The sequence below is a fragment of the Haliaeetus albicilla genome, chromosome 1, assembly GCF_947461875.1.
Source record: "Haliaeetus albicilla chromosome 1, bHalAlb1.1, whole genome shotgun sequence".
Classification (NCBI taxonomy): domain Eukaryota; kingdom Metazoa; phylum Chordata; class Aves; order Accipitriformes; family Accipitridae; genus Haliaeetus; species Haliaeetus albicilla.
In genome coordinates this window covers 19,631,061-19,656,685 of record NC_091483.1, presented here as the reverse complement: position 1 = coordinate 19,656,685, position 25,625 = coordinate 19,631,061, and the positions used below count along the sequence as shown (strand labels likewise).

The 25,625-nt window shown below is 59.6% G+C and overlaps 3 protein-coding genes across 5 annotated transcripts; all 3 read right to left on the bottom strand.

Moving 5' to 3' along the window:
* Positions 1–819: 819 nt before the first annotated feature.
* LOC138685051 (maestro heat-like repeat-containing protein family member 7) lies at positions 820–9,464 on the bottom strand. 3 transcript variants are annotated; one of them, XM_069780973.1, is made up of 10 exons: positions 8,699–9,464; positions 7,485–7,591; positions 6,525–7,038; positions 5,988–6,135; positions 5,144–5,281; positions 4,151–4,327; positions 3,331–3,486; positions 2,701–2,802; positions 2,176–2,278; positions 820–1,834 (listed from the first exon to the last, which is right to left on the bottom strand). In XM_069780973.1, the coding sequence occupies exons 3-10, from the start codon at positions 6,761–6,763 to the stop codon at positions 1,155–1,157; spliced, it is 1,743 nt and encodes a 580-aa protein (XP_069637074.1). In that variant the 5' UTR covers positions 6,764–7,038; positions 7,485–7,591; positions 8,699–9,464; the 3' UTR covers positions 820–1,154. The 3 variants fall into 3 exon arrangements, with proteins under 3 accessions (XP_069637074.1, XP_069637066.1, XP_069637085.1); XM_069780984.1 differs by lacking the exons at positions 7,485–7,591; positions 8,699–9,464 and having other exon boundaries at positions 1,213–1,485; positions 1,775–1,834; positions 5,988–6,643; XM_069780965.1 differs by lacking the exons at positions 7,485–7,591; positions 8,699–9,464 and having other exon boundaries at positions 5,988–6,643.
* A 921-nt stretch (positions 9,465–10,385) lies between these two features.
* On the bottom strand, positions 10,386–12,740 carry LOC138684804 (maestro heat-like repeat family member 5). The gene is made up of 3 exons (XM_069779821.1): positions 11,472–12,740; positions 11,087–11,166; positions 10,386–10,677 (listed from the first exon to the last, which is right to left on the bottom strand). Exons 1-3 carry the CDS (start codon positions 11,772–11,774, stop codon positions 10,542–10,544), a joined length of 519 nt encoding a protein of 172 aa, XP_069635922.1. The 5' UTR covers positions 11,775–12,740; the 3' UTR covers positions 10,386–10,541.
* Positions 12,741–18,946: 6,206 nt separating this feature from the next.
* On the bottom strand, positions 18,947–25,347 carry LOC138686894 (DNA ligase 1-like). The gene is made up of 11 exons (XM_069792992.1): positions 25,271–25,347; positions 24,467–24,579; positions 23,593–23,710; positions 22,644–22,770; positions 21,965–22,165; positions 21,446–21,633; positions 21,020–21,142; positions 20,690–20,810; positions 20,012–20,209; positions 19,773–19,897; positions 18,947–19,091 (listed from the first exon to the last, which is right to left on the bottom strand). Exons 1-11 carry the CDS (start codon positions 25,345–25,347, stop codon positions 18,947–18,949), a joined length of 1,536 nt encoding a protein of 511 aa, XP_069649093.1.
* Positions 25,348–25,625: the final 278 nt, after the last annotated feature.

Sequence of the window (25,625 nt, the reverse complement as noted above, 5' to 3'; positions counted from 1 at the left end):
GCCCCGGGCGCTCCTGCCCCAGACATGCTGGGTGGCAGGGGAGCGAGGAGGCGTCGGGCCAGCCCATGTGTCACGTCGGCTGCAGCCTCCTGGGCCACCCGCGGGGCCAGGTGGCCCTCCAGCTCGTGGGACTGTACTCCCCAGCATGCTGGGAGCTGTACTCCCTCCCCTGGGGCATGCTGGGGGGGTGTAGTCCTTCACCCCCAAAGGCATGCGGGCAGCCGGAGTCCCCATCCCAGCGGCTGGGCGGGCGTGCTGGTTTTGGCTGCGATAGAGTTCGTTTTCTTCACAGGAAATGGTATGGGGCTGTGTTTTGGATTTGTGCTGAAAACAGCGTGGGTAGCACAGGGATGTTCCGGTTATCGCTGAGCAGCGCTTGCACAGCGTCAGGGCCTTTTCTGCTTCTCACGCCGCCCCGCCAGCGAGGAGGCCGTGGGTGCCCAAGAAGTTGGGAGGGGACACAGCCGGGACAGCTGACCCCAACTGACCAAAGGGATATTCCCTACCACATGGCGTTGTGCTCAGCAATAAAAGCTGGGGGAGGAAGGCGGAAGGCGGGAAGTTTGGAGTTACAGCGCTTGTCTTCCCAAGTAACCGTTACGTGTGATGGAGGCCAGCTTTCCTGGAGATGGCTGAACACCAGCCTGCCGATGGGAAATAGTGAACGGATTCCCTATTCTGCTTTGCTTGTGCGCAGGGTGCTGCTGCTGTGGGGGAAGAAGGCCAGAGCAGGCCAGCTGCCCAAAGGGCTGGGAGGCTGGCCCCAGCAGCCCAGAGGAGGTGGGGCAGGGTGCCCCTGGGGGCACAGCTCTTCCCGCTCCACAGGGAAACTTCTCCCCTGGCTCACGGGCGAGGATGTGCAAGACCGGAGCGTGCCAGAGGTGGCCACGTCTGAACACCAGGATGAAACCTCCAGGTTTTGCAGTCCAGCAGGGCAGCTGGGCCTCTGTTGCAAGGACACCCTGGGTCAGCGTGTGCTGTGCTGCCACGGGCTGCTGGAAAGCCTGGGCGTGAGGCAGCTCTCAGGGCAATCCTGGTTCCTTTGGGGTCTGCCTTTTCCCTTTTGCCCTCTGCCTCCCCAGAGAAAAGACTTCCACAGAAGGTGAACAAGCACGACTTCTTTTGGGGGCAAAGCCTAACAGAGGGAGGACGTTCTAAAACAACATTGGGGCCAGGGTGTGCCGAGGGGTGAGCTGTCCTGCACACAGCGGTAGAGGCCCGAATAACGCCGGCTGCTCGGCACGCTCGGGGTGGTTCCTGCGTGAAGGACACCGTGGCCTTGGGCTTGTGGTTCCAGCTTTAATCAACAAGAGCCATTTTCTTGAAGAGAGCTTCATTTCTGCCCGGCTTTGCAGGGCCAGCAGCACAGCGCCCACAGGGTCCACCCCAATGTTGGCTGCTCCCTCGGAGATCTCAGGGTCAGCATGGTCTGAGCTGCCAGGGATGAGACTGAGAGTTCGGCATCTTTCTCCAAAAGCTGGAGGGCTGCAGCAGAAGGAAAGAGAACAGAGCTGAAACCCACCTATCTGCAGAGACACCCAGGCACCCCCTCCAGACCATGCCAGCCCCACCCATCCCTTTCCCTGGCCAGATGGAGCAGGTGGGACAAATGCATCAGCTGGAAGCTGCTGCTCAGGAATGCCCCAAATGCCCCTGAGACGTTCCTCTGCCCTTGAAGCGTCTCCCTGGAGCAGGGCGAGGCATAGCAACACGCTGCCCAGGCTCTGTCCCCTGCCCCACCAGTCCTGGCGCACGCAGCACTGCCCCTGCTCACCGTTGCAGATCTCGGACAGCTTCTCCTCGCTTTCGTCCCCCAGGTGCCGTGCGGCAAGCCCTAGGCACAGAGCTCTGTCAGACCTCCTGCTCCCCAGCATGCTCCCAGCAGCACAGCTCGTGGCTCTGCTGGTTTGGCTGCACACCCTCCTCCCCCTCAGCAGAGTGACCCCAGGGAAGGACAGTATCCGAGGGGGGGGGACGGGACCGAGCAAGGCTGCCGCTAAGCCCACCTGCGCGGGCAGGGGTGGGAGAGGGACGCGCAGAGACCCTGGCTGCCCAGGCCCTGCATGGGGCAGTCGGGGCTCTGGCAGCCGCAGGGCTGCCCCTTGCTGCCAGTGCAGCGGCTGGGACTGGGACCAGGCTGCCAAAATGGGGACCCCAGGGGCTGCTGTGGCTCACCAATGAACTTCAGGGCTGCTTCTCGCAAGGTGACCTGAGCATCCTTCAAGTATGGCAGGCTCTGACTCAGATATTCTTCAACTCTGCTCCTGTCCTGCACCAGCTGGAGAGAGCACAAGGGCATGGGGCTGACACAGACCCTCCGCAGTGGGCTGAACCGGTCCCTCCTCCCAGCACCCCCTGTCCCCCTTCCACCTCAGGCCATTCCCAACTCCCAGCCAGGAGCCCTGTGGGGTGGAGGTTGAGAGTCAGCTGCAGGCAGAGGCGGGGTCTGGAGGTCCTGAGACCCCTCTGTCCATCCCACTGCCAGGGCCCAGATGGGCTAGGGTCTCCTTCAGCATCCTGAGGGCGGGGAGGGGAGAGGGGCCTGGAGAAGAGCCCCTGGGGGCTCTGTGCCTGAGGGCAGGGAAGGAGGATGCAGCTCCAGGCTGCGGGCTCTGGGCTGGAGCAGGGCAGGCGAGGCACAGCTGCACAGGGGGCAGCCCTTGTCCAGCCCAGGCCCTGGGGCTTGGGGGTTGTCCTCACCAAGCACTCCCCGATTCTGCCTGTCTGCTGTGTCCGGGTCAGGTGCTTGAGCCGTTTCCACTTTAGCAGCTTTGCAGCAACGAGGAGGGCTTCCCGAGAGGCCTGCAGAGGAAGACGGGGATTGAGGGGACCGTGGGCAGGGAATGGGGCTCAAAGCCCTGGCCTCCAACACTTGCAGGGGCAGCTGGGACGCTTCTAGGGACTCTTGTGTTCAGGCCTTGGTGGCCACGGGCTGCTGCTGAGCCCTGCTGGACCAGGTAGGGCAGGTGTGGGAAACGTCTGTGCCAGCTTCTCCAGCCCTCCTCGCGCTGGGTATGCTGGGACCCTTCCTCTGGGGTGCACTGGAGGCCACCTGAATGGGGGGAGCAGGGGTGGGAGGGGACGCCCACCTTCCCGTCCTCCTCTGCAGCAGGAGGCACAGAGGGAGGACGGGAAGGCAGTGGTGGGGCCGGTGCGGGGAAGGAGGGGAGCTCTGCCCTGCCCTCAGTGACTCAGGCAGTTGGACCCTGAGGTGACACAGACTCCAAGCGTCCAACTGCCAGCAGCCCTTGCCCCTCCCTGATGCGCAGGCCACCCCCGTGGTGTCAGCACGCCCTTGCCCGCATCACTGGTCAGGTTTGAAACCTGTACCTTGGCCACGCTCTCGGTCTGGTCACTCATGTGGAAGAACAGTGGGAGCAGGCTTCTCCGCACGTTCTTCCTCATCTGCTGCTTGTCGTTCCCCACCACTGTCTGCATCGCATCTTTGAAGAGGCAGATGGAGAGCTCTCGCAGCTGGCTGGATTGCTGGTAGGGAGGAGGACAGGAAGACTTCAGCAACGGCCGCTCCCTGAGCCAGGGCGTTAGTGTGGCTGATGTGAGCGGAGATGCTTTGGAGTCAGGTTCTACACACAGGAGCTGTGGGCCAGATCTGCAGCCGTGGCTGAATGGCCCCAGGCCCACAAAAGGCCATGCATGCAAGAGGTTTCCATCAGGCAGCGCCTGTGCCAGCCCCCGGCATTCACCGCCAGCCACACCAGCCGCACCAGTGCAGAGCTCCCCAGGGATGGCCTGAGGAGGAGACCGGGCTGGCCCTCGGCAATGCCTCCGGGGCACACATGGCCACCTAAGCCTCAGCCCCTCACCACGGCACTTGGGGAGATCGTCTGGTCCTCCCTGGCAGTGCAGCCGGGGGAGGCCTCGCAGATCTGAGAGCGGCTCTTGGCTTGCAGGTGCTTTGCACAGGGGCTAGGCTGGGCCTCAGCACAGGGGGCTTAGGTCGCCTGGAGGCATCGAGTTGTCAGGGAGAAGCCGTGCTGGGCTGCAGAGCCCAGAAGCCATCTCCACGAGAGCCCAGGGGCGTGAGGAGGGGAACAGCCCTGTGCAAGTGCTGCCGCAGGGCCGGGCTGAGGGGCAGTTGTCCTTGCAGAGGGCCCATCAGTGGGGCTCAGGCTCCCACAAGCAGCCTTACATCATCAAAGAGTGGCGGGAGCTTGTCCACCAGCTGCAGAGCGGTGGGGCTGGCCTCCTTCCTCTTCATATGACCCATCACATTTCTGAAGACAAGCAGGGCCTTCATCTTGTTGTCACTGCTGGCATTCTGCTGGGTCTCCATGATGTCTGGCAGCAGGACCAAGATTTTTCTTGCCTGCATGAAGCACAGAATTTCCTTTTTGTCAAGCGGTGAAAGACCACCCTGGCAAAAATGCTCTGCCCACTAAGCACCAGCCTCCCGTCCAGATTCCTGGCAGGTGGCACAGGAATCCCTTCCGCCGCCTCTTGGCAGGTGCTGGCCATGGGCGCACCGTTGGGGACGTGAGGATAGCAGGGGATAGGGAAGTTAGGGCAGGAGAACAAAGGCTCCGTGTCCCCTGCTCAGCCACCCCCTTTTCCGACGGGCCCAAACGGGCAGGTGGGTTGGTAACCCTCCGGGCCTGGAAAGCTCCCCAGACAGCCACCGGTCCCCTCCATGCAGCGCTCTGTTGGCCCCCACGGCAGGGTGCGGGGAAGGGCAGAGATCTCTAAGCTGGCAATGAGTGGGCTGTGACCCCTTCATGACAGAGACCCGCTGCCCCAGGCCCCAGAGTCAGCCCGTAACATCAGCTGTACCCGAGGCTCTGGCTCATCCTCCCCCTCTCAGCAGGAAGCTTCTTCTGCGGACGGTAATCCCTCGACTGAGGCAGTCTGGCACTGGCTGCCTCGGTGCAGAGCAGAAACTCCTGCCCAGCACCACGGGGATGCGCCAGGAGCGAGAGCTCCTGCACGTGGGTGAGGGAGCTGTTCTCCTGGCGCTGCAGGGGCAAGGTCTGAGCCTGAGGGACCCCGGGGCCCGCGAAGGGGACAGCAAGGGCATTTGGAGCCGTCACCCCACCTCCTGACTCCCAGCCCAGGCCAAGGCACCGCGTTACCCACTGCCGCAGCCCCAGCCTGCCAACGTGGCTTCACTTGACTATGCCCTGCTCACCGTCTCAGGTCTTTGCGACAGCGTGACGAGGCCTCTGAGCGCCAGTGAGAGCAGCGCCAGGCTTGGACGCCTCAGGTACCTATGGACGTTGTACAGGCCAGCAAACTCCTCTGATTTCATGTCGCTGGAGGCCAGCAGCTGAAACAAAGATGGCAGTGAGAGCCTGGCAGAGCCTGCGGGGCTCCCAACACGGTGCGGCTCCTGGTTCCCACTGGCAGCTCAGGGCCAGGGCACCAGAGCCAGACAGCCTGTCCTGGGGGCAGCTCTGCCCGTGGACGGCCGCTTGGCACCCCAGTGCCCTACACCCCACCGCACACCACAGGGTTGTGTGTGCCAGCTCCTCCTGTCCGCTGAGCGTCGGCAGCCACTTGCTCTCATGCCTCTGAGGAGCGATTGAGCAGCAAGAGCTGGCACAAAGGAGGCATGACACGCGAGTGGTGACGAGTGTCTCCTGGCGCCAGCCTTGCAGCCCGCTCAGCCTGTGCAGAGGCCGTGTCTCTGCCCCTGACCGAGCCCTTGCCCTGCCCCAGGTTTCCAGGCTGCAGAGCAGTGCAGAGGGATGGATGCGGGCAGGGGGGGAAGCAGAGTGCTGCCTGGGCAGGCAGGGGCTGCCTGGGCTTCGTGCTTGTGCACCGGGGGCCCAAGCAGCGTGGGGTGGCCCTGCACGGCTGGCGCAGGGGAACCTGGTGCTGGGCAGGTCCCTGCTGGCCCTAAGGGGCTGTGTCCGTATGTCCCGGAGGAGGTGACCGTGTCGGGGCAGATGGGAGGGGAGAGGGCCGTGCCTGTTTTCCTGGAGAGGCAGGCACAGCCCAGAGAGCGAGCAAGGACCGGTCTGATCACTCACAGCCAAGTGATGGATGCAGGCGTCCTCCGTGCTGGAGCCGAACACCCTGCGCAGCTGCTGGTCCTGGAGCTTGCTGAGTAGCTCCCTCAAGACCTTCTCCAACGTGTGGGTCTGGGAAAGCATCACATCCCACATGGCCAGAGCAGCACTGCAGGCCCAGAGCACTCTGTCAGCAGGGCTGCCTTGGCCACCACACTGTGCCCGGGCCAGCGCGGCAGGTCCCAGGCTTGTCCTGCAGCCCTGGCCATTCTCAGCCCCCTCGCTTGAGTGCCTGGGTCCCCGCCTGGGCAAGCAGGAGGGGGCTGAGATAGTGTTCCCCACGGGGCAGGGAGGAACCTTGTGGCGGGGCTCTGGGCTGGCTTGGCCGGGTTTGGCTACCGCAGGCCTGGCCGATCCACCAGGGCTGGAAAGCGTGGTGCGGTGGAGGGCCCTTCTCCTCAGGGGTGTCCTGTGGTTTTCAGTGGCTCTAGCAGCCTGAAAGTCTCCAGGCCCCTCTCCCCACATGGACAAGCCCACAGGAGCTGTTGGGGTCAGTACCTGTCACAAGATGGAGAGAGCTTCAACAGGCTCGTGACCACTTCCATGGGGCACTGGTCAGTCATCAGCAGAAGAAGGAGGTCCAGGCTGTGCCGGGCTGACGCCGCGTGGATGTGCTCCACGTTTTCGTAGATGCACCTCACGATGTTTGGCACCTGGATGGCACACGGGTGAGGATGGTGCTGCCACTGGAGTGCAGCCATTTCCTCAGCTGCCTCTGCAACTGCTGCCCTATCCATGCTACTCTCCTGGCTTAAAAGGGCTTCAAGGTGCCTGAGGCACCTGCATGAGGGAGGGAGGGAGGGATGGAAGGAGGAACAACGCCTGAAAGGGCTCAAGGGCAGGGCAGCCACAGGCCGCTTACCTCCGTCAACCAGCAGGCAGGTTCTCTCATAGCCATATCCAGGATGCTGCTCGCCTCCTCCTTGTCATAGGTGCTCGAGTCTCTCATGGCCTCGATGGCCACAAGGACGATGTCTGTCCTCTCAGAAGGCTGGAGGTATTTTCCAAATGCCTATGGGAGGGAGGAAGGCGGGGAAGACACGTCACACCGAGTGTCCTGGTGGTGCTGCTTAGGTGAGCGGCGAGAGCAGCTCTGGCAAGAGATGGCCTGGCGGTGCTGACAGCAGCGCCCACAGGACAGCTGGAGGCAGGGGCTGCAGTCACTGCGCGGTGGAGGATGAGAAGAGAGGGCCCTGAGGGTGAGAGAGGAGGGCTGGGGTCGTGGGCACAGTGTGCTGGCCCTACAGAGAATCAGGGCTTGCTGGTGGACAGGAGGGCTGGAGCTGCTGCTGGGACACTGGAGTGCAGCCCTTTGTAGTCCCTGCTCAGCGACAGCAGCAACCCTCTCACCAGTGACAGTGAGGCCATGCCAACCGTGCTGATTCCAGATCCCTTTGCTCACACAAGTCTCCTGCTGATGCCACGGACAAGAGGCCCAGCAAGCGAGGAGCTCGTTACCGTTGTAATGTTGCTGGTGCTGGGCAAAGAAAGCCAGGAGGTGATCGCAGCTTCCCGTTCCCTTTGACGCTGTGGATGCTCTGCATTATCCTCTGGCAGTGTCGTGCCTAAACAGGAGGGGATCACAGAAGAGTCGGTAGGACACAGCGTCTTTGCCAACAAGCTTACCAAACGGTGAAAAGAGCTTTGAACTAGGAGTGGCTGAGGAGGGAGGTTATGACCCACGGTCAGGGGAGGAGGTGGTGGACAAGGGTGTAAAGCACAGGGTGACAGGCGAAGGGAACAAGAGGGACCTGAAGGATGATGGAGAAGGATGAGAGACTCCTGCCTCAAGCGTATGTGTGCAAATGCTCACAGCCTTGGAAACTCAAAGGAACTAGAGCTCTGCATGCAGTCGCACAACTAAAACATTGTTGGAATAACTGAGCTGCAGGGGACGGCTTGCAGGGCTGGAGTGCTGCGGTGCACGGATGCAAGCTCTTCAGGAGAGATGGGGAAGAGGAGGCTGGGGGGGCGTGCCTCATATTTGAAGGAGCAGCTCAGATATACGGGACGATCAAGAGTCCGAGAGAGAGTACGTGGGTCAGAAGCAGAGGAGAGGCAGTGCTGGTGACATGGTGGTGGCAGCATGTTGCAGACACCCCCCCACGCACACTTGGAGAGAGGATGTGGATGAAGTCTTCCTGAAAGCACGTGGGGAAGTCTCTGTTTCACATGCCCTGCTTCTCATGGGGAACTTTAACGTCCCTGAGACCTGCCTGCCAGACGGCAGGACGCAAGCAGTCAGGGAGCTTTCTGGAGGGCGTCAGGGACAGCTTCTTGCTGCAGGCACTGGAGGGACCAGCTGGGGTGATGTACAGCTGGATCTGCTGTTCTCCAATAGGGAAGAACTATTTTCAGGAAGTGGTAATCAATGATAGCTTTGGCTGTGGGGACCATGAAACAGCCAGGTTCTGAGAGGTCCTGAGAAGAGTAGGGAAGGAGAGCAGCAAAGAACAGGTCCTGGACTTCTGGCGAGCATTCAGCTTCTGCAGCAAAACAATAGCTGGGATGCTACGGGAAGCAGCTGTGAGGGGCAAAGGAGGTCAGGGAAGCAGACTTTGATGGAGAGCCTCCAGAAAGCACAAGAACGGTCTGTTGCAATAGCCAGGGAAACAAGCAGGCATGTGAGGAGGTGTGTGTGGAGGGATGCGGTCCACCACAGCTTCTCTTACATTTTTGCTGCAGGATGAATCTGAAGAGGTGATGAAGAGCATCCAAAGCAACCCAGCTGATCTCCCAGCTCTTGCGAGTGCGGCAGAGGATGAGATGCCCCAGCAGCTGTCCCAGGAAGGGCATATGGATCTCTGCGTGGCAGGCAGGGCTGGCATCCTCTCCTACAAAGGTGCTCCAGACCTGGGCGGGGGAGGGAGGACAGGTAGAAGGGCTGACGGGCAGCAGCTGTGACCAAAGCCCTGAACCCAAGACTCTGCCCAGGGGAAGGATCCCCGGTGAGCTGGAGCTTTGGAGGGCCCTCTCAAAGCAGCTAGCTGGGCAGCAGGGCAGGGAGAGCTGCCAGGCCTGGGCTCCCACCATGTCCCTTGGACAGTCCCGTCCTGCACAGGACTGGGGGCCGAGACGGCTCCTGGCAGAGAGGGAACTGGGGAGAGAAGACCGTGGGAAAAAGAAAAAAGAAAGAAACCAAGACCCTCGCTCCAGGGCAGAGCCTTGCTGAACGCCTCAGCCAGTGCCCAGGCTTGCCGCGCAGGCATCTCTGAGCTGCAGGCTGCTCCCGTGTGCAGGGAAGGGGAGAGAGCCTGGCTGGAGGGTGCCTGGCTCCTTACCTCCACGGAGGAACAGCTGGCCAGCAAATCGCTCAGCCTCCCAATCCTCCCCACGGCCCTCTCGCACACAACTGCACTCTGGCAGTTGGTGAAGGTCAGCAGCATCTGGGAGGAGAGAAACTGCCGATGTGCCCTGCGAGCTGGCACCCGCACCAGCAGAAGCAGCACTGCTGGAGTCCTGGCTGGACACGTGCAGTCCCTGCGGCCAGGCAGGTAGGCAGATACCACACCCCGGGCAGCGTCTGCTCCTTTCTGTGCCCTCCCCCGGAACACAGCCCTGTGTCCCCTCTCCATGAAGGCTGGGCTTTTGGGCAGGAGCCTGCCCGGGGGGTCTGCAATGTGGGAATGGGGATACAGCCCCCTGGGAAGCCAGGAGTACAGAGCTTCAGGGCTGGGCTCCCTGTGCAGGACAGGCAGGTCCCAGGGGTTCTCTGCCCCGGTCAGACCTGGGGAGGAAAGCACAAGGGACTGCGAGGCAGGGGAAGAGCAGCACCAGCTGCCACCACTGTGGTGCCTGAGGAGAGGGGTCAAATGCCTCCCACAGCTTTGGTGCAAGGAAAGCTCTGGGGACAGAGCTGGCCCAGAATTGCCACGAGCAAGGCTCTGCCGTGACACAGGAGGAGGCTGCAGAGGGGAAGTCACATTGACTGCAGGCAGGGGGCACTGGGCTGCGGAAGACCATGGTGGGCCACCCCTGCCTCCCCCAGGGGAGCTGGGCACCCTCCCTGCAGTGTGCTCTGTGCATGGCACTGGGGTGGGAACTGTCCACTCAAGAGTGGACACTCCCTTGCAGGGTGAGGAACAGCCCCTGCGAACCCTACTCTTTGCCAACACCAGACCTGTAGGATTGTCTGCAGCTCTGTGAAGCCAGGGGCAGAAGAGCTGAGCACCAATGTCCGCAGCATGGTGTCCATGGCGTCCAGGGTCTGCAAGGAGGACAAAGGGTTGTGGCAGTCTTTCTGCAGTCCCTCTCAAGCCTGGAGATGGATCTGAACTCCCCACACCAAGAGAGGATGCCTGCGCTGCCTCGCGGTGCCCAGGGGAAGCCTCGGAGCAGGCACGCTGCTGTGGGCAGAGCAGCCTGCGGCACTGGATGTGGCCAGGCCCACGGGAAGGGGACAAAGGGATGAGGGTGGCAAAGCAAAGTCGATACCCTGCCGTGCCTTGGATCTCCGGTTGTCTCTCAGCGCGCGGTGGCCGGGGAGCAGCCCAGAGGACTGGGGGCTCCTGTAGCTCAGCCAGCACTTACCTCGAAGTAGAGAGTAGTGTCCAGGCCCTGCATGTCTGCTTTTGGAGGAAGCAAGAAGACACTCTTGAAGCAGGCTTCTAAGAGGCTCTTCTTTTTGCCCTCTAGCACCACCTCCACTTTGCTGCAAAGAGAGAGAGGGGGGGTCCTGTTGGACACTGGTGCTGGGAGCGGTGGTGCCTCGATGCCTTGGGCAGGTGGACACGGAGCTCTGGAGCAGGGGGTCCCCAAGAGGGATGGAGGGTGTGTGGGGAGTGCTGCCAGGAGGCACCTCCTCCGTCCTCGATATGGCCTGGGCCCAAAGGACAGTCCTGGCAGGCAAGCCTCCCGCTTCCCACTCTGGGGAAGAGCCGAGATGTGGCGGGGAGCTGCAGGATCCCTCTGCCCTCCCCTGCGCCCTCCCAACAAGCTGCCAGCAGGGCAAAGCAGGGGCCCTCTGATGGCACCACTGGACTGTGCCTGGATGGGGGGTGGCCCCGGCCAGGTCCAGGGCCACGGCTGGTGGAAAGCCAAACCAGGGGCCTGGCAGGTACCTCAAGGCAGCGATGGCAAGCATAGCTTGCTGCCGCACCGCTGTGTGCAGGTGGTCCCTGGGCTCCTCTTCCAGCAGCACCTGCAGAGCACGTCTGGGATGGGACCTGGCAGCTGCCAGCACCCAGTGCCAGCAGACCCAGCACCAGGTGGCAGGGCTGGCGGAGACCCTCTGCCCCTGCCCCAGCACCGGCCCCCAGAGTGCCCCCCGCCCCGGTGCTGGGGTCTCTGCTGGCAGGGCTTCTCAGCGGCATCCGAGTCCCCTCGGGGCAGCTCGGTGTCCACACACGCTTGTCCCTGCCTTCCCCTGCCCATGCGCTGTCCTCACGTTGTGCCGGTGCCCGGGGACCTTGCCGCCCTCCCCGGACCCGCCAGGTGTTCCCTCACCTTGATATTCTCTGCCAGCTCAAATTTGTGGCAGAACGCATTCAGGCCCCGTGACAAGCCCTTGCTTTGCCTTGCAGCTTTGCACAGGGTGCAGATGGTCTCTAGGAACTGCATCTTCTGGGCCTTCTCCTGGCAGCCAGGGGACAGAGAGACAAACGGGGAGCGTGAGAACGTAGACACGCGGCCAGCAGGACCGGAGCACTGGGGCTGCAGTGCTGTGCAGGAGACCCGGCGGGAGCGGCTCTGCCCAGCCAGCGGTCGCCCAGCAGCCCTGGCAGCAGGCAGCAGAGCCGGTGGCTCCATGGGGAGACGCAGGCACAGCTACCATGGAAATGGCCGTGGTTACCTTTTCGGAGCTCTTCAGGAAAACCTGGATGAACTGCATGGATTCTTTTTCCTTTCTGTACAGAGCCAGCCAGCTGGAAGCGGCAGAGAGGGCACCTAGTAAAGGAGGAGAGCAGGGAGGGCTGTAGGGAGAGGCCGAAGGCAAACAGGGGGAGAGGAAGGAGCTCTGCCCTCCGTCCAGCCCCGTTCCCGCTCCCCCGGCGCGGTCTCCCCACGGGTGTCCGGGCTGGAGGATGCCCGGCAGGTGGGCTGTGATGCTGGAGTGCAGCACGGCACAGAAAGGCACGAGGGCACCGAGCTTAGGAACTCGCTTGCAGATGGGCTGGAAAGGTCCCCGTCCCCCGCTACGGCTGCCTGGTGCCAGGCCAGCTGCCTCTTGCTGCCCATATCCCGCAGCAGGAGCCGGGTCCCCTCTGCTGTCTCCCACCCTGCGGGAGGCTGTGCTGGGGCAGTCTCCCAGCCCTAAGCAGCATTCCGGCAGTGCCGTGCTCCCCACCCGTGGGACCGCCACTGCCGATGTGCCGGGGAAACAGGACCCTGGCGTCTATCGGGGTGCGGTCGCTGTCCCCAGCCCTGCCCAGCCCAGCAGGGCCCCTCACTTACCGGTCTGCAGCGGCTTGGGCACGCACACCTTGTGGGGCTCCGGTGGAGAGCTGCTCTCCTGGGGAGCCCCGTTCTCCTCCCAGGCCACCCTGGGGCGGCTGGGGGGTCTCTCCGCCATCCTGCGGGACAGAGGAAAGGGGTAGGGATGGGGAAGGGGTAAGCTTTGGCAAAATGCCTCGGCACCGCGGGGGTGGCGATGAAAGACGTGGGCTGCGCTCAGGGGCTCCTCGCCAGCTCCACGCTCTCGCCCTGTCCCGTCGCCGTCCTGCCGGACACTGCGGGGTGGGGGCCACGGCTGTGTTGACCATATGCAGCACCACAGGGTGTCACAGAGACAGGTCAGGTCATAAAGGCACCACTGTGACCCGCCACCCAGGCCGGGAGGGGCAGGGTGTCCCCTGTGGGCGGCACAAGGCCCACTCACCCCTGGGCACTTGGGTCCTCTTGGGGGGCCCCAAGCCCCACATTTGCCCTCATATTCCCTGGGGATCTCCCTGTTGCTCTCCAGCTGGCCCAGAGCCCCATGTTCTCACGTCCCAGCGTGCCCCCGGGACCTTTCATTCCCTTCAGTGCTCTCCAGAGCCCTGCCTCTCTCCTTTGGCAAGGTTATGTTAGATGTCTGAGATTTGTTCAAGCTTAACGCAAGTTGTATTTTTTTGTCGCTTCATCTCTTCTCTTCCTCCTACCAAGCAGGAAGAGCTCATGCAGAAAAGAGGGAAAAGAAAATGAAGCATCTTCTACTGAGTTTGCCCTTTTAGGACTTGGGAAGCTTGCAGAAATGGAGGTTGCTGTCTTGCTGGTGTTAGCTTGTTCTGTTTTTTTGACGGTGACCAAGAACCCCTCATCATTGCGCTGGTGCTGGCTGACCACCACCTCCAACCCTCCACGGCCATCTCCTGGGACACTCCTCCTGCCTGATGGCCTGCGCTCCCTCCCAGCTTTCAGAATGGCGGGAAGCCCGTTTCTGCGGGGGCTGCACGCAAGTTCTACCATTGGAGTGTTTTGGTCTGTGGGGAATGTTATCCCCAGGCAGGGCTGTCTTATGCTTGGTTTTTAGCAATACGGAAACTTCTCCCCTGCAGCACAGTAGGAATACCACTTTCTGCTTTAAGCTTGGAGCAGGATAAGAAAATGTAAGGTCAGTATCCTAACCGAGTGTTTCTATCCCAACTCACTTTGTACGTCGCTAATGAAATTTACCAATTCTTTTGTAATCTCACGCTAATCTTTAATCATTCCTGCGACGATACTACACTGGCCCCAGTGCGGAGTTCACCACAGATGTGACGAGATGCTCTCTTCACGTTGCTACAATTTCTGGCATCTTACAATTCACATCCTTTCCTCCGGTCTGAAAATCTCTTTCGGCAAAAAGGTGTTTACACCTGCTCCTCTTGTCTGATCGTTGTTTGGTGTTACAACTGTCAATGGAACTTTAGCATGGTGTATTGCTTGCCAGATGCTCTCAGAGTAGGAAACCTGAACAAAATACGCTCCTTGTTCTAAACTGTCTTAACATGTTGAATCAGTCCCCTCATCTACAGTCTAAGAGACAGAGAGCTTGAAGGATGGTTCAGAAAGTCTTCTTTAAACGTGCAGAACTCATTGGGATCCAAATAAAAGTTGGCTGATTTGAACAGGACCTAAGCTGCTCCTTATTTGTGCCTTTAGAGATTTCTAAGGTAGGCAGCAGAGAGGACAAACGCTATTTGATGATGTCTGCAGCCACAGATCACAGAATCACAGAATGGTTGAGGTCGGAAGGGACCTCTGGAGGTCATCTGGTCCAACCCCCTGCTCAAGCGGGGACTCCCAGAGCTGGTTGCCCAGGACCACGTCCAGACGGCTTTTGAGTATCTCCAAAGGTGGAGGCTCCACAGCCTCCCTGGGCAAGCTCTGCCAGGGCTCAGTCACCCACGCAGTAAGAGTGTTTTCCGATGTTTGGAGGGAACCTGCTGTGTTTCAGTTTGTGCCCATTGCCTCTGGTCCTGCACTGGGGACCGCTGGAAGGAGCCTGTCTCCATCCTCTTTGCACCCTCCCTTTGGGTATTGATACACATTGATGAGGTCCCCCCCGAGCCTCCCCTTCTCCAGGCTGAGCAGTCCCGGCTCTCTCAGCCTTTCCTCATGGGAGAGATGCTCCAGTCCCTTCGTCATCTTCATGGCTGTCTGTTGTACTCTCTCCAGTATGTCCACGTCTCCCTTGTACTGGGGAGCCCAGAACTAGGCACAGTGCTCCAGGGGTGGCCTCACCAGTACTGAGCAGAGGGGCGGGATCACCTCCCTCGACCTGCTGGCAACACTCCCCCTAATGCGGCCCAGGACATCGGTAGTGCTTTTTGCAGCAAGGGCACGTTGCTAGCAAAAGTTCAATTTGGTGTCCACCAGCATCCTCAGCAGCCTTTTCTGCAGAGCTGCTTCCCAGTCGGTCGGCCCCCAGCATATACTGGTGCCTGGGGTTGTTCCTCCCCAGCGGCACGACTTTGCAATTTTCCTTGTTGAACTTCATGACGGTCCTGGCGGCTCGTTTCTCCAGCCTGCTGAGGTCCCTCACTTGAGGCTTCTCTCTTTTGGTAGCTGCTCACATTTGTAACCACTCAAGCTGTTCAGAAACTGCAGTGGGTCACCAAGACTTCCTCCTTCTAACTGGGACTATTGAAGTACTGAAGCCAACAAGCTGCTGCAATATAGTGTGCATGTTGACAGCCCGACTCTTACCGTCATGTCAGCTTTGACATAAGCAGTATGGCTCTTCAGGCTCTGGTTGTGCAAAAACCTGTTGAGAATCTACCACATAATTACATCTTTTCTTTCTGTCGCAGATGCCAACTGTTGCCAGAGCTTTGCCAATGTTTGTCTAGTAACGTAGTTCCTATTACTGCTTACTCTAATACTAGCTTTCAAAGAGCTGAAGAAATAGTGACATGATAACGTCCTATTTCCCCAGAAAAAGAAAAAAAAAAAGAAGATATTTCACTGTGACTCTTGTACAATTGTATCAGCTTTCTGCTTTTCTGTAATAAATGGCTTCCTTTTGCAGAGGGAGAGGTCCTCCTTTGTACCACCCCTGCCTCATCAGCTGCACGCAGGCATCTGGGCAGCATGCACTCGGTTGAGTCCCAGAGAAACTCTTCCCTTATGAACTGGGACCTGCCGAAAACCTCGGGAGCTGATACGCTCCCCTGGGGAAAATTGCATCCTTACCATTCTTGGTCACCCAGCCTCAGCTTTTCAGGGGCCTTTCCCCGTACCCACTTTCAACGCACGCCTCTTCTGCTTGGGACGTGACTGTTTGCAAAACCCCACCAACCCCACCACTGCTCCCTTGCACGGTCCCAGCCTGCAGGGCATTTTGAAGCACGGCTCACGTCGGCTGCAGGGGGACACGGAGGAAGAGGCACTGAGGTGTCTTGGCACTCCCAAAGACCCCTGCACCCCCCACGGGGCACCCAGCCCACTGGCCACAGGCCCATGGCATCCCCATCAGCCAAGTGAGCCCGGCAGGAGGACGGGACAGATAAAGCACCTTTGGGATTCAGCATGCGAAGTTGCTGCCAGCCCCAAAAGAAGGATCCCAAAAGAGGCCAACGGCACAGCCAAGCCTCTGTGCCTTACGCGCCTGCTGAGCAGCAGCCTAGGGGAGCTGGGCTCTGCTGAGGGGAGCTGCAGGGAGGACAGGGCAGCCACAGTAGCTCAGAGGTGATGTCCCAAAAGTACCCTGGGCTGCACAGAGACCATCCCGACCGCGCGACCAGTGTTCCCTTCACAATGGACGTCCTGCCAGGGCTCGAACCTCTTTGGCCATGGCCTTCCTGGGTCTTCCCGCTTTCCTGGAACTCGGCGCAGCTCCTGGTCATGTCCAGGGCAGTCTAGTTCAAGGGGCAGGCCCAACCAAACTCCTGACTTCTCTGGGTGGTTTGTTCTTCTTTGCTGGGGCACGGAGCTAACTAAACCCTAAGCTGTTAGGCAGAAGCACTGGTCACCAGAAAGCCACGCTTCAACAAGAGCAAGATGGTGACCCTTCCCTGCAGCTGCCTGTGGGTTACCCCTCGCCAGCGTCACCCCCACACAAAGGCCCTGACCTGGGGCCGCTGGGCCTAACCAGCTGTCGCGTCCCAAAGTTGGAGCGACTCAGGTTCGTGGATTTCCTTTGTCAGAATTAAGGTGAAACGACACCAGGGGAGTTCAAACAACAATCAACATTTATTCAACCTAGCTAACTCTGTCCAAGTACACATGAACTTGTTAATATGAACCTTGCAACATGTCATTAAGCCGCTGTTTGAGAAGAGGAGGAAAGTACAGAAAGAATGAAATGGAAAAAGGAACATGAAGTGTATCAGAAGGAGAGCCCTCCCGTTGAGTCACGAGGTTCAGAGCAGACCCCCTTGCTTTCTGGACTCCTTCTCAAAGAGGAGCTCAGGGGCGGCTAGGTCCACTCCTAGTCTCAGACTTGGTCAACGGTTTATGTTTCAAAGGATGACGTGTAGGGACTGTGGAAAAGAGAGAAGGAAAAGAGAGAGAGAGAATGAGAGAAAAAAAGAAAGAGAGAAGAGAAGGGTTTCACCAGTCCTGGGTCCAGCGTTGGTCCAGCCAGCGTAGAGATCCAGTTCCGGAGGGCACGCACTGAGGATTCGTTCTCTCCTCTTTTTTAGTGTGTTAGTTGATGATCTCAACATGCGCAGTTCCCACACCTGGGGTTCACTGGAATCGGTAGCTTTGGGGGGGGTGTTCATTGTGGAGTTGCTTCTCTTTTCCTGCTGGTATGACCACTTAAGATAGAAGCACAGTCCCAACTTCCATGGGGCCTTCTTCCTCCAGGAAGGCATAAATTGTGTTCCTTCTCCTGGTCACTCAAGATAAGGAATTGGGGCCTTGGAGAAGTGCGTTCCCACCCTCCGTGGGGCCCTCTCTTCTGTCCACATTGTCCTCTTCACAAAACTCCAGCATTTTTACAGAGGCCGTTTTGTCCACCAAAGCTCTTTTAGCGGATGTTTGAGACATTTGAATTTGTCAGACCGTCACACCAGCGGGGCTGTGCCCTGAGGCTCACCTCAGCCCGCCAGGGATCATCACTTGGTCTCCTGCTCCAGGCTCTCTCCTGGGGAACCGGAGGGCTGGCTCCTGGCCGTGCCGCAGCTTCCTTCATCTCGGGGAGCCCCACGGTCGGTGCTGAGGTATAGGCCTTCATCCTATAGGCCTACAGCCGGTGTAGGCCTTCAGCCCTGCACTGGGGCATGGGGCGTGGCGAGGGGCATGGCACAGCAGGGGCTCGGCCTCTCACCCAGCCTTTCTTTCTCCTTGCAGCCCAGCTACCCTCTCCCCAGCCCTGCTGGCGCATCCGTAGGGGGGGACCAGGGGAAAGAGCTTTCCTGGCGGGGGCAATGGGAGAGGTGGGCGCAGAGATGCTTTCGAGGTCGGTGCTGGAATCAGCATGCCCGAAGGGGCCTGATCCTCCCCTGCCCGTCGGGAGACCCTGCTGCTCCTCAGGGGTGGCAGTGCCCAAGGAGAGGCCATTGGCTGCCTGCTGCCAGCCCTGGGAGGCCCTGGGACAGACGGAAAGGCTCAGGGAGGTCCCTGGGTGCCAGGAGAAAGGCACAGCAATCCCGCAGTGTGAAAAGGAAAGGGTGTATTTCTATGTCGGCAAAGTCAGGTCCCCACAAATTCAGGGCTTTTCGGGAGAAAAGTAGCCCGCAGAGGATGAACAGACTGAGCCAACCTCACGTAGCGCCGTTAAGCCTGCCTGGGCTCTGGAAGCGTCACTGCCACCGCCTGCATGGAGTCCCCTTGGAGCCCGCGCAGGGTGTGGGTGCCCAACAGCCAGCCGTTACGGGCTTCCTTCCCTCCTCCTGCACAGCCCCCTGTTGCACGCATTATGCCCACCCAGGTGTCTGGAGAGAAGTTGTCGGAGGTGTCCCCACCTCACCTCAGCTCCACCCTGCCTTTCTAGCCAGGAGGTGTCAAACAAAAGGCTCGGGAGCCCAAGCAGAGCTTTGGCAGAGTCAAGCCGCCCAGCTGAAAAGCCGCCCCCTGTAGCTCCCCTCTCCCCAGGCACGGTTCCTGCCTGGGATTTCATTGTCCCCGTGGCACAGGGTGGTGGCTGCACAGCTCTGGGTACCCCTGACAGCGCTGCCCTGGGCACCCCGCAGCGCCCTGGCTGTGTGAGCCCCCGGATGCTCCCCCCTGCAGCTCTGCTCCCCTGGGTGCCCAGCACTGCTCCTCCTCCTCCCCCTCCTCCCTCCTCTCCCCCCGTGGAAAATCCCCTCCTCGGCAGGGATGCGCAGCCACAGCAGGGCACACTGCCAGAGACCAGGAGGTGCAAGGGCCACGAAGAGCAGGGCTACAGCCAAGCTGGTACAGCAAAGCCTTGGGAGAGGGCTGCCCTTGGAGCAGGACCGAAGCTCCAGCCCTGCTTCCTGCAGTGGCCTTTCCCTGCCCCACCAAAGCTCACCCACTGCCGAGTGCAGATTTCACAGCCACCAAGGAAAGACCCACATCGTCAGACCCAGTGGTTTGCAGATGGGGCTTTACTGAACAGACGGAAGCCTGGCTGGCCGGCACTGGCGCTCGTCCTGCTGGAGGAGGCTCTTGCTGGACATCTCTCTCGGGAGCCTCTGTGCCCGAGAGGCTCTCCTGGCACTCGCCGACGTGGACCAGATCTGCTCCGCGGGGCTGAGGAGTTGAATACAAAGCTCTGTAGTCTTGTAGGGAGTCACAGGGAGGTGCAGAGCACCACTGCAAGTCTAGTCAGGACACATGTGGTGGGATCTGCTTCTGTCTGGAGAGAGCAGGCCCACGGTCCGTGCAATGCAATCCCAGCCTGCTGCTCTCCACGCCACGAGGGCTGTTGGGCAAAGACCCTCTTTGCCCGGGGGCTGTGGGAACTCAAAGGAAGGAAGGGCGCTGCCGCGCAGCGGCAAACACCGGGCACGTTTGGAGATCCTTACCTGAGGCAGTCCTCACCACCACAGCAGTGGGCTTTTCCCTCTACCTTCTCGAGGAGGCGGGTCGCTGCTCCTCGCAAAGCCCACTGGGTCGTGGGGAAAGGCTGCTACCGCAGCAAGGACAAAAGTCTCCCGTCTCGACCAAGACCCTCCCACCTCTCCCCTCTCCCAGTCGCCCTTGCTGCCATGGTCCCATTCAAGCCCACAGCCCCCTCGGTGCCGGCTGTGCTTGGGGCTGCAGAGAGGCACCTGGCATCAGGGACTGACCCGTGCCATTCCCACGGTGTGACAAAGGAGAGGATGCTGTCCACGTCCAGCCCCGTGGCTCTGGGATTTGCTTCCCCCACCTACAGCTGGGTCACCAGCCCCCAGCTGGCCCAGGTCTGGCCTGAAGCTGGCCCACACTCACCTTTTCAGAGGTGAGGACTCCAAAAGGCAAAGACTCAGCTTGTCCTCTGGGCTCTCCTTATCCTCCGCGGATGGCCCTTTTCTGCCCTCTCCCCACCACTCTGGAGTGCCACGAACGCAGGAGCCCTGCACAGAGAGAGAGGGGTGAGCACAGGAGGTGTCACTGGGCAGCAGGGAACTGGTACAGCCCCACACAGGACAGTCAGCCCCCACGCTCCTAGGGCTTAGGGACCTTCCCACCTTGGCTCCCCGCAGGACAGGAATACTCTTTTCCTCATTGTTTTTCGCTGCCGGCGGCACCTGGGCCTCCCATTGCTCTCGCTTGTCTTTCCAAGCCTTCGGGGCTGCCACTTTTGCCTTTGCCTTCTGCTGGCACTTCTTGCGCAAGGAGTCCCAGAGCTTGCGTCCTTCCTCCTCCGTGCACACACGGGGCTGCGCCTGCAGGGCCACGGCAATGCAGCAGCCGGCAGTGTTAGTCTCCCCAGTGGAGGGCTGAGGGGATTTTAGCTCTCTCCCTCCCTCCTGCCCCTTCTTCTCAGCCTCTCTGTCAGCCCTGGTTTGCTCACAGTCAGTCCTCACAGGCCCGACTGCAGAGCCTTTCTGCAATGACCCCTGAGCCAAGTGACCATGGGGCTGAAAGCAACCCAACTGCTTGCTATGCCAGACAAGCCTGGCAGTGCTGTCGCCATTGCAAACACCACCAGATCAATTCTTCGGGTGTTGCTGGAGATGACAGAAGTGAAGGCTCTCTTCTAAATGGACAGAACAACCTGCTGCCTCTCGATAAAGCCTCGGGAGAAGTGCTACAGCCTTCAGCTAAGCACGCCATATGGGGTCTTGCAAGACATGACATCCGTATCACTATGCTTTTCTACAGGTGGCTACGACACAGGCCCTCCAGGAGCCCACGCCACGTACCGGTCCTGCCCTCCTCTTCCCTGCCCTAGCAGGGGGTGCAGGTTGGGGTCCAGCTTCCCGCAGCTGTGGGCTGCTGCATGCCTCTCGCCCCAGCCGACGCCACTGCAGCACTGCCAGCTCGCTGCAGACACACAGTGGGAGGAGATGGTGTGAGCACAGGGAGACCGCTCTGCAGCCGGGGCTCCCAACCTGGGTGCCCACCGCAGCCGCAGAAGGCGGCTCTGCCGAGAGGCCAGTGCCAGGAAAGCGCCTGTCTCCCCCGGTGCTGCGGGGAGCGGGAGGAAGGGCAGCGCGGGACAGGAGACGCTGCCCGTGTCTGGAGAGATTTACCACTTGAGCTTGTCCTGCAGATCCCTCTGGTCATCCCTCTGCCCCCTGCGCTTGCGGGTGACCTGCCCCAGGATGCACGTCACCACCTGCCGCAGGGCCTGGTGTGTCCGTGGGGAAAGGCTCCTGCAACAGCAAGGACAAAGTCTCTCTGACCCTTCAGCTGCGACTCTCCTGCCTCTTCCTGCGCCCAGCCCCAGACCTATGTGGCCCCATTTGGCCCCACAACCCCTTCCAGGCAGGAGGAGTTTCAAGCACCTGCTTTGGCCCCTGCCAGCGGGCTCTAACCCAGCTCATTCCCATGGCTGGAGAAATCCCCGGGCCCTCTGTGAGGCCCCATGGCTCAGGGGTTGGCTTCCTTGACCCACCACCAGTGGCTCACCGCCACCCCAGTGCTCCAGGCCTCGGCTGGAGCTGGCGCACTCTTACCGCTTAGGGGGGACAGTGTCGTCCTCGCAGACTGTGGGTGGCTCTTCTCCGGCCTCTTCCCACTCCCCCATCATCGTCTCCAGGAGGTCGGGGCTGGAGTCCGTCGTCTCCAGGAGGTCAGGGCTGGAGTCCCCCGTCTCCGTGCTAGTTGAGGGGCTGCCTGATGCTTGCTCAGAGGTAATAGATTCCTGCACAGGAAGAGACGCTCATACAACAGCCCCGCACCCGGAGGGTGCTGCTTCCCAGCATGCACACCCCCAGGTCACTTCTGGCAGGGACCCCAGCGGGATGGGGAAAACCAGGAGAAGGACCTCAGCATACCCTTGGGGTGATGCCTGAGTGTCACCAGGGTTCCACTACAACTAACTCCCTGTCACCCCTCTTGCTCAGGAAAGGCAGCAGTCACCCGCCCAGCTCTGCTGCAGCAATGTTGCTGGGGCGGCTGGGGTGCTAGAGGTACCTTGCAATCTCAGCCCCCCAGAAGAGAAAGTGCTCTTTTTCTGCAGGAATTCAAAGTACCTGGCTCCTCTGTGTCTCCTTTTCTCTCTTCGCTTTCGCTTTCAGCGTCTCCTTTTTGCTCTTAGACTTCTTTCTGGTCCCTGGCCGGGTTTGCAGTTTACTTTTTTTCTCCTCCGCCAGCTCTGTTTTCTCCTTTTCCTCTTCATCCAAGTATTTCTGGATGTGTTCTGGAAGCTTCTCCTTCTTCTTCAAGTGTTTATTCTGGAGGGGAACGAAAATGCAACAGCAGGCTGCATTAGTCTGCCCTGCAGAGGGCTGGGCTGTTTTCATTCCTACCCTCCCTTCTGCCCCTTCTCTTCTGCCTTTCTGCCCACACTGGTTTGCTCCCAGGTTCCTGCAGGCTCCACCAAAGAGCCCGTCTGTAATGACCAGGAAGATGAGCGACCACCAGGCTAAAAACCACCTGGCAGCTGGCTGTCCCAGACAAGCCTTGCAGTCACGTTGCCCACAGAAACATTCACAAGTAAGGTCTTTGAGTGTGTTTCATGAGGCTAATGGAAGTGAAGAATATATTCTCAAATGGCAGAGTCACCTGCCTCTCTTCAAGTAAACACCAAAGCAACTAGTCAGGGGTCCTGTGCGCACACAGTGAAGAATCTTGTGAGAATCGGCACGCGTGGAGTGGCGCTTCTCCACAGTCCAGTACGACACGCTCGCTGCAGCAGCCCGTGTCAGGTACCTTTTCTCTCCTCTCAATAGCTCTGGCAATGAAGTCCACTGTTCGGGGTTCGACCAGAGGAATTATCTTCTGTTTCTCTTTCTCCTCCTTTTCCTTCAAGGAGCTCCCCTGGATGGCCGGTAGCTGCCTGCAAAGACACAACAGGGTGTGCTGGCAGGAGTGCAGGAGGAGCTGGTTCTGCACCTTGCGCTTCCAAGTGGTGCACCTGCTTCTGCAGCAGAATGCGCTCTACTTGCCTCCTTGTGATCAAGTCCACAGAGACAGAGAAGACCCCAAGCTGTCAGAGTCAGATGTGCCCAACAGCCCCACTAAAACTCAGGATGCCCAGGTCTAGGCCCTCTCTTGCTGGAGCAACGAGAGGAACGGGGTCCTACGCCCAGAGATACCGCTACATCCTTCGGGTCAGTGCACCGAAGTCTGCTCAGCGGTCCGAAATAAAAGAGTGCGCACGGGCTGTATGAGGAGGTTGGGCACTGGGGACGCGGTGTCAAAAGGAGGAGGACACGACCCCATGAGAAAAGCAATCCTGCCAGTGAGCTCTCCTTGGCCCTTCTCTTTTGCAGGCCATAAGACATAGAAGAGGCTTCTGGTTAATCGGAGGAACCCTCTGCAGTACCTAAGTGCAGAACACTGTTCTCAGCAAACAGAAAGGTCGGGGTCATGTCAATCTGAAGGGAAAGCCAAACAGACCTTCCGCTCCTGGAAGGAGCACTTGCAGTTAGTTACTCAACGGATACGCACACCAGGACCAAAGAAAGAAATGATGCTTCTGGCAGAGTCTCCCAAGAAGCTAAAAGACGCTTGCCATGCACCATGGAACCATTAGTTAGTGGGACATGGGATAACTGCACTTTGAGTTTGTCTAGCCCCTGTGTCCAGGACAAACATCCTGCTCCCACGCAGACGAGAGCGCACGGGGTCACCCTCACCATTTATGCAAGTGTCTCACCTGGCACGAGGCTCCCTCCCCTCAGCTTTCTGGCCCTGCTCTGACTTTACAGTCGCTGCAGGTAACCGCTTTGGAGAAAGCCTTGCTCGACGAAGGAGGCGCTGCTCGGCAAGATCCTCTAGAAACAGGAAATGAGACAAATCTTCAGAACAGCATCTTGGTGTTGATCTGGGAACTGGGTGCCTATTATGTCCCAGTTCCAAGAAGAGTGATGTGCAGGTCTGCTCAGGCCTGTGGTAACACTGATGAAGGTGCTCCTTTTCAGCCCTTTGGATGAAAGCCATGTCTCCAGGGAGGTCTTAGGCCTTTTCTGACACTGGGGATTTTGCCCAGCTCCTCAGGCCTGCAGTTCACCATTATTATTTCCCTGGGGAAAACTGTTTTGACAGCTTTCTCTCATCCATGGGCTGTAATGGGGGGCTCCCTGGGAGATGCTGGTGGTCTCCAAGAGCCATTCTGGGGAAGGGAATCATTTAGCACAAGAGGAGCCAGCTCTTGGATTTCTGCATTGGTCCCCTGCACACAGATTTGCTGCTGGGGCAGGTTCGCACCAAAGGCATTGCTTCTGAGACATCGGAGAATATGATGGAAAGAAGCAGGGTCAGAGCCTGGCACTGTTTGCAGCACAGGCGGGGGAGTGGAGGCCGCTGGGAAGGTGTCCTTCAGCAGTCCCAGTGGCCATTTGTGGTGCAGGGCTGTCCTGAGACCTTGTTCCACAATGGGTCACTGGAGCTTTACCATAATGGCTACAGAGAGTCACAGGAGGTGCCTCTGCCTCTTCCAGGCATCCTGGGGGAACCTCAGCTCGAATCCCCTCCAGGAGCGGAGGAAGGAAAACCTCCAGCCCCCTGCCAGCAACCCGCTGGTCCCTTACCTTTCTTTCCACTGCCATCGCCTTTTCCCCAGCCCTTCTCTGGGGCGGCCTTCACGTGTCCTGTCAGGTCTGCTTTCACTGTTGGCATTTTAGGCACGGTCTCAAGCTTGTACCTGGAAAGAGGAAGTAGGCACCAGGCTGAAAAAAGGACACCGCTTTGTTTCCCAAGGCAGCCCATCCCGGAGGACCACAGCAGGAACTCCCGTTGCTGCTTGTGGGGAAAACGGTTCCGCTCTTTACTCATAGTGCACATGGAGGGCAGACTAATCTTTAGTGCTCTGATGATGCAATACCATTTTGAATCCTGATCTAGTCCTCCAAGTTTCTCGTCGAGCCTTGCAGATTAATGCCGTTGCAGCTATAAGGAGTCACCTCCCTCCCCTCAGTCGTCAATGGCACTGCACAGCAACGTTGGCAGGAGACAGAGCTCTGCAGAACCCCACCAGCTGCAAGGTCCTGTTTGGACAAGAACCCACCCCTCTACCACTTGGCCCCAAGCAGAAGGCAGTCTCACCCACAGGAAAGAAAAAGAGCGGGAGAAACCTGATGGAAAATGTTGCCTAAATGCCTCTCTAGGTCCACAGTAGGACAGGCACATGAAGCATCGTCGCTGTCCCACTTTCCTCCAAATGAAGTCAAAGTGAACAAGAGCAAGCAGGGAGTTCCCTGCCAACAGGCCTCTCAAACACTCAGTCCTCAGCGCCATCACGAGTGTAGTTCTCGGTGCCTGGCAAGGCAGCCCTCCCAAGCACGAGCTGAGAAGCTGCTTGCTTGCTCAGCCAAGGGCTGCAGGAGCAAACATACCCTGGTAGGACGATAACACGCCCAGAAGAGGTCTGGGAAGCAGCAGTGTCGTGGCGTGAGATGACCGAGTCCCTCATCTCTGGCATCTGCAACAAGGATGGAGACAGATGATGGGACATGGGGACACTGGGAAGGGCTGGCTGCTCAGTCCACCTTAGACCAACGCAAGCAAAAAGCCAGAGCAGCCAAAGGGCTCTGGCCTCAGCACGCCTTGCTCTGCCTGTGCCTCTGCTCCCTACCCCGAGAGTGAGGCCAGGAGCGCTGCCCACCGTCAACGCTAGCCTTTTGTCACAAAGCGAGGCCCCTCTGGCGGTACCTCTTGCAAAGCCGGACCGTTGCACGCAAGGCAAGCGCT